The 7,658-nt window shown below is 45.7% G+C and overlaps 1 protein-coding gene across 1 annotated transcript; it reads left to right on the top strand.

The window, feature by feature from the left end:
* The first annotated feature begins 3,339 nt into the window (after window positions 1-3,339).
* On the top strand, window positions 3,340-7,428 carry LOC125943850 (uncharacterized). Its single transcript, XM_049663391.1, has 3 exons — window positions 3,340-4,223; window positions 4,838-4,973; window positions 6,931-7,428. Exons 1-3 carry the CDS (start codon window positions 3,954-3,956, stop codon window positions 7,026-7,028), a joined length of 504 nt encoding a protein of 167 aa, XP_049519348.1. The 5' UTR covers window positions 3,340-3,953; the 3' UTR covers window positions 7,029-7,428.
* The last annotated feature ends 230 nt before the right edge of the window (window positions 7,429-7,658 follow it).

Genomic DNA, 7,658 nt, shown 5'->3' with positions numbered 1-7,658 from the left:
CCTCCGGCTCGCATTTGTCCGTCTACCGACGCGCATACCTCGTTCCAGTGTTGCTTGGAAAAACTCTATCGAGTGCGCTTCGATTTCCCTGTTTAGTGCAGCTATTTTCTTTCGCAGTCTGCGATTAAGTCTGCGTTTTCCACCTGGCCGTGATGGAATTCTTTGCCTCTAGTAGGTGTGCCAATCTCGCTTCCATCCTTTCCACGTTCAGTTCGGTTTGGATGACCCTCGTAGCGGTGCTAACGTCCTCTTTGAGCCTTCGAAAGAGGCTGTCTAGGTCCGCGTATTCGCTTGTGTCTTCCTTCCTTATTTTGCGGAAGGCGTCCCAGTCGGTGACCTTAAATTCTCTCGGTGGTGCCGCCCTCGTGCAGGTTGCGCCATTCGGCCCTTCGCACGTTTTTGACGAAGGTCGGGTCGGGCGTCATATCCCGCGCCACCGACGTGCCTAGTCGAGTCGGATAGCGGGGGTCGGTCACCAGCTCTAGCGAGCACTTAGTGACTGCCTCCAATAGCCGCTCCCCCTTGGGCATTGGCCTTGCGTAACCCCAGGCTTCGTGGGGCGCGTTAAAATCTCCAGCCACTATTAGTGGGGCCCCCCTGGCCATTGAGGTCGCCTTCGTTATTATCGATGCGAACGACTGTCTGTGGTCAGAGGGCGAGCTGTAGACGTTCACTACGAATACGATGTTTTTCAGCCAACCGTTCGGTATGATTTCGACCGCGGTTGCCTCCACTTTCACGTTGCCTAATTTCAAATCTCGTTCCCGGAAAGAGCATTTGTTCGCGACGAGGGTCGCCACTCCGCGTTTACCCTGTTCGAACTTCGACGAGCCGACCCGGTATCCGGGCAGGGTCGCCTCACTACCCAAAGTTTCTTGTAAGATTATGACGTGCGGTTTGTCCGCCTGTGAGGCAAGGAACTGCAGCAGCGGAGCCTTGCGCTTTTTGAAGCTAGCGCAATTCTACTGCCACACGACCGGCTCTATAGTTGAGTTGTTCGCCATGATTGACACCTTGGATTTGTTTGGCACCTGCAGGTGCCATGTGTGCTTCGATACGTGTCACTCTTGTCGCGAGGGCTACCATGCTTTCCGCTAGTTGCGGGACCATTAGCTGCAAAGAGCTAATCGACTGCTGAATTCCCAATAGGATGCTACTGGACTCGGGTTCCGCCAGGTTTCCCTGATTCTAGATTTGTCGCCAGATTCTAGAGATTTAGTATAGATATCCGAAAGAAAACATGAGCACCACTCGGCGTATCTCTTTAAAAAAGCGTTGGGAATTCGATCAGGGCCAGGGCATTTTTTCTCATCTAGTTTAAGAAGCAGGTTCAAAATGCCGTCTAGTCTAATAGTTGGTTCAGATGTACACTGCTTAATGGAATGCAGTGTTTGAGGTGTGCAACCAACTGATTCGAAATATTAATTGAAGAAGCAAGCCATTTCAGAACTGTTCATGAGAGACTTATTTTCACTTGTCAGAAAGTGAATGCCGGAGTTCGGCCCTGAAATATACCTCCAGAATATTTCCGGAGAGGTTTTAATAAATTGGTAAGTGTTTCATTCATGTAACAATGTTTCGCTTTAATAATTTCCATTTTAAGTTCCTGTGAAACCGAATGAATACAATGTCGTGTTCTTGTAGCGAAGAATTTTTAGACCTCATTCGTTTCAGAAGACGCTTTTTATGAATTATTTTTCGTGTAATCCATGGGTTTTTTCTGTTAACTTTCTTGGGGCGCTTGGGAACAAATAGTTCTATTGATTCCAATACCACACTTTTAAACTTCTACCAAGCAGCGTTTACTGACGTAGTATTTAGCGAAATAAAATGGCTGAAATCATCATAACCTTCCTCTAAATGGTCCAATACTGCAACTTTATCTGTTTTAGAGAAATCAGAGACTAGCAAAGTTTTATTCTTTTCTGTTCGGTTATATGTGGTAGAGACATACGTGATCATCATTTTGTGGTCAGAAATCCCTTCTAAGACTTCACACCAGTACTTGGATTGTGTGACAGATCTGCTCAAAAACACCAAATCAAGTAGTGATTCTCCTAATTCGTAGGTTCGTGTGGGCATAGTTACTATTTGTGTTAAGTCAAGGGAAAAAGCCAGATTCAGAAGAACACGAGACATGGCCTGATCATTTTGACCTTCCCGATAATATACCCAGTCAATATGCGGTAAATTAAAATCTCCGGCCACTATAATCTTGCAGTTGCTGTTGCCAAACGTTTCAAGTAAGAAATCATTCAGCAATAGCATGTATTCTTCGGTGGTGCCAGGGGGGCGATATACTGCAACAATTACGAAATACAAACCACCGATCTCGGTAGTACCCACAATACACTCCACTTCTGTAGGTGGTGAAATTTCAACGAAGACCATTGAAGTTTTATAAACAATAGCAACACCTCCTCCTCTGGATCCTCGGTCTTTTCGACAAGCCGTATAGTTCGGAGGAAGGAAATCAGCACTCTCAATTGATTTATTTACCAGGTTTCAGTCACAATAACGATATCCGGTTCATGTTCCATGAGCACAGCTTCCAAAAGTGAGAATTTGTTGCATATGCTCCGTGCATTAACGTTTAAAACTACTAGTCTGTCAGGGACACTCTTCACGGCTGTCAGAGCTGTATGCATTCTCGAAGTATTTTTCTCTGCCGCCTATGTTGCTGTTTTTGTCATGAAGAGGAGGCTCCCGACAGGGCCTACGTGTGGCCGTGTCATCATCTCAGTAATACGCCTTGCCGTAAACATAAAGCCTGTCATAAACTAGGCGCACTCGCTTTCCACTCGACTTCTTATTTTTAGCGCTTTCCCAAAGGCACTTTCTGGTGTGCACCACGCTCTTTGAAAAGTCATCGCTTATCGAAACGTTCATGCCGTTCAGCTTGGGACAATCGCGCATAATTTCCTGCTTTTCCTTGAAGTCATACAGGCGAAAAATAACTGGTCGTGCTTTTGACTGCTTTTTTTCCCAGACGGTGCATGCGCTTAATGCTGCGGGGAGAAGTACCAATCACAGAAAAGATTTTGTCCTGCATCAGTTTTGATAAATCTGCCTGTGTTTCATTGTCTTGTTCAGGCACACCGAAGATGATAAGATTATTGCGGCGCTGGCGATTTTCTATATCGTCAACTTTTTGAGATAGCACTGCGACTTTTTCATTTATACGAGACACCGTCTGCTGTGTGTCATCAAGTTTATAAAAAGAACACTCAATTTTAGCTAAGCGGTCTTCAATATGTTTTATAGCGGCACCACTTTCTTTCACTTCTTTTTGAACTGCTCCCTGATCAAGTTTAATGTCACCTAACGTCTTGCTCTGGGGTGCGATTTTGTACGCGTTCCAAAATGGAACGGAGGCGTTCCGTTCCATCGAGCCGCACACGATTGGTCAATTTGAACCGTGACGAACGCCATGACGTCAATTGTGACGTGAACCGTGACGTCTTGCTGCTGTCAATCATTCCGTGTCGTCTGCTAACGGACGAACGCAACGGAACGGTTGCCGAGTCCGTCCGTTTCGATAGAACGGATTAGAACGGCTACCAGACGACTTGGATTGGATTAAAACGTAAGCGCTTGGGACAGTTAGCCTCTTTCGTATCCGGTTCAATCCAAATCGGGAATCCCAACAGTTGGAGAAAATGGCGTTTTCTTTCTCTGCCGTGTCTTTTCGTGTCGCCTGTGCGGCTGCTGCAGTCGCGCAGAGACGATGACCCGAGGTAGATGATGCATTTAAAGAGTTGACGGAGGAAGAGTTCCGGCAATATTTTCGTCTGTCCAAACGAACAGTGCGTCGCTTGTGCGACGAGCTTGACTCCATCATTGGATGCCAGCGAGCCAGTGGCCTTTCCACAGAAAGGAAGGTGTTGTGCGCGCTGCGATTTTTCGGCACTGGAAGCTTCCGGAGGAGCGTTGGTCGCGAGGAGCAAATAGGCATGGCGCAGCCGGCCGCGAGCAACACCATCCAGGAGGTGACGGAGGCCATCATTTCCGTGTCTGCCCGGAGAAAGTTGGTGGACTTTTCATTGACACCGGCTGCCAAGGATGAGGCAAAGGCGGCGTTTGCGCGACGCGGTGCCATTCCAGGCGTGCTAGCGTGCGTCGACGGCACGTTGATCGCCGTTATGAAGCCAGAGGGACTCAGCCCGGCCGACACGGCGAGCTTCATGTCGAGAAAGGGTTATTACGCCCTCAACGTCATAGTCGTAAGTACCGTTGGAATGTTTTACTTCAAACTGTAATCGCCATTTTTACTCGCGCATAGTAGCAATTGTTCAGTTTAATGCCCAAGCTGGCATAACTAGTAATGTAACGATTAAAAGAGGACATGCGGGGTACGAGCTCGTTGAAGTCTGACATGTCAGCGGTAATGATGAGTGCCATGTGTTTCTGTGCATGAGCCGTTTGCCGTACCAAAATTGTGTTTTCGTTCTGGCGTGCATACACAATGGAGTTGTGCATTTTGGAGGTATTTAGGAACATGGGCAGCAGTCGTAGCAAAAATCGATACACTATAGGGAAGATACGATGGAAGCATTTTGAACAGGGAAGTACTTACAACCATTGCGTGGGCTGGATTTGGCGTGTATGGGTGTTCTTGCGCAATTTCGTGCCCCAAGTTTTCATTTAGCGATCACTTAGTGCAAACCATAGGCGTGCGCACAAAGGGCCCGAAATGCGAAACCCTGTGCACGCCTATGAGTGAAACAGTGTAGCTGCTTATACCAGCGTAAATGTATGTATTGTTTTCTGCATATGAATGGCAAAAAGGGATTTTGAGCATATCTGCAGCGCTATTTTGTATTGCTCCTCATTGCAGGTGTGCAACTCGGAACTTTGCATCCTTGTTGTGGACCTCCGGCTCCCTCATTCGGGCCACGACTCTTGGATGTGGCAGCATAATCCACTGTGTACGCGCCTCGCCGCACAACTGCAGCCTGGCGAGTCTCTGCTTGGTAAGTATTCGTAATGTGGTGCCCCTAACTAGGGCAGAGCACTTTAGTTGGTAACAACTTTGTTGATAGTCATAGGAATATTGATGTCACAGGAATGGTGAGCTTTCATAACACATACATAATTTATTTATACAAATTGCAATGCCCCTAGGCTATCACAAGGCTGTGTTTGTACAGTGGAAAATACATTAAAGAACTTGTATACATATCAAGTACCCCTCCATACGGATGGTCAATGTTTCCAAATCAAAACATCCGACAGATTATGATAATTTAAACACAAACGAAGTAAAGTTATACAAAAATCCTTCAAAAAGAATGCCACAGCCGTGGACTCGGAAACAATTGTACCCTCTTCACTGTGCAAGAGGCTCCAAGGTTTGCATAAACCTCGGAGACTCTTGCACAGGTTTGCATAATTTTCATAAAACACACCAGAATGATCGCAACCGCCACATCCTGTGCATTCGGGCGCTCGGTGTACATTAGTAGGAACGATGCAATATGCTTGCTAGCCACCTCTTGTGCTAGGTGTATGAAAACTTCCATGCAAGCATGAATACGCAGACGAGGCAAGCAAGTAAAGCGTAATGAACGCGGATTCAACCACAAAAGAAAAAAATCTAGCACTGAGTGTTGTGACATTATACTCGTCACATCATGTCTAAATGGGTAGACGTAAATTAACGTGAAAGCACAAAAATACAAAGGTCAACTTTATTACATGCTATGACGACAAGTACAGAGGCCAACACACATCTCTAGAACGCGCAAATCATGTTTGCAGGACTGCGCTGGCGAATCTGATGACGACATGTGGCACAAAATCTGCTGTATGTGAGCTTGCATGACTAAATGTACAGTTCCCATTGATTTTTATCGACCTGGTGGTCGGCTTAAGCTTAGGTGGCTGCTTTGGCCCTCGCAAGTGTGTTCTAGACATGAGTGTTGACCTCTGTACATCATGAACCTTGTACATACAGCATGCTACACGTAGCAAAGCATGTGAGAACATTGCAACATGAGCATCACACAATTCGTTTTCACCACGGCAAATAAAACTTGCAGTTACATTTAAGTGACCTTGCAAGAAAGTATGACTTTGACAGGTATGTCCATTCCCTTCTTAGTGTTATGAGTCACTGACCAGAAGCATTCATTTTTCGACAGCAATTGCAGTGTGATGCTAAAGAACAGGTGAATCATAATTGTAGAAAGGTGAGTGCACTTGCCAGCTGTGATGAAACATAAATTACATACAACATGAATAATTAGCTCTGCAATCTCACAGCACCCAGAACGTGTTACACTTAAAACTTATTCTTGCTCACTTGGAACGAAAACTAGAGGAAACCAATCACCGGCGTGGTGCAATAATGATGGCCATTTTCATTTGTGAAACTATGCAACTTGCAGAGTGACTAGTTTGGTGCTCTGAAAAAAGACCACATTGTAGTTGTACCTTAGCATCACTGTGCTGAAATGAACATATCACAGTGCAAACACTATGCGGTAACGCTTCATAATGAGTGCAGTAAGCTACAAAACATAGTGAAGCAATATAAATATCACAGTACAAAACCCATACACAGAAATCGACAACTACTTGTAATGATTCCAGGGTCTTCGAAATGTGTAAATAAAAGAAGGCACGCTGGCGTTGCAGCTGGATTAGTATAAATAGAAAGAGGAAAATACTAGGATACAAAAATGGGTGCACGCATTACACCTTTCGTCCAAAAAATCCCCTTGCATTACTCATACAAGGCAACAATGAAACTTAAACAGTAAAACTCAAAATGAAGCAACAATAAGTGCATAAAATGAAAGTGAAGATATAAAACTCAAAGAACAATAAATAAACAAGATAAATTGAACTCATAAAACAATGAATGACTAAAATGAAATTGTATAGGTGAAAATAAACAATAAATTAATTCCTCCTTTCTTGTTGCAGGTGGCCAGCTACGACTAGTGCCAGGGAGCGCACCTTCTCCAGTATGCCCTCCTGAGTCGCTGCCGTCCTCTCTGCCGCGATGGCGAGCCGGGTGGTAGATTGTTCGATCCTTCGCAGCACCTGAAATGAATAATTGTGGTGGAATTGTTCATATGAGTTGCTGATTACTCGCAACCAGCTCATCGCTGGAAGCTGTTGTTGTCAAGAATTGCAACGTGCACAACAATTGCCCACCTCCCTCGCTGTAGCCACTGTAGTGTCTATCCTCCTAACACATCACATATCCTATGGCAATGCCATCCAAAACTACCCCCCTTACCCAAACCTTCATCCCTCCCATCTACCCCTTCCTCCGAGTGGCTGACCGCCGCAACCACCCTTCACGACCAACGATTCCTTGGGGACTTCATCGGCCTAGCGCTGAAGCATGCCGCAAGCGACGCCCTGGACTCAGGGCACTGATGCATTTTTTATCGCAGAATAAAAAAAAGTGATTTCTCTCTCTCTGTTGAAGAGCCACTGGCCTGATGGCATCCTTTGGCAGTGTCACGCGTCATGTACAAGTTATGCCCTCTTCGTTTGGGCAGACAAGGACCTGTTGGAACTACTTTTCAGTCATCTACTCAAATTCATCTCTTACCACCAAACAACCCTTTTCAGGGCCAACCAACCTTTTGCCCGGCTGTTGATCGTTGGCAAGATAGGATACCGAGTCCTTAATACAACGC

The sequence above is a fragment of the Dermacentor silvarum genome, chromosome 3 (genome assembly GCF_013339745.2).
Source record: "Dermacentor silvarum isolate Dsil-2018 chromosome 3, BIME_Dsil_1.4, whole genome shotgun sequence".
In the NCBI taxonomy this organism is placed as follows: Eukaryota; Metazoa; Arthropoda; class Arachnida; order Ixodida; family Ixodidae; genus Dermacentor; species Dermacentor silvarum.
The sequence above is the reverse complement of the archived record's forward strand: the minus strand, read 5'-3'. Positions and strand labels throughout refer to the sequence as shown.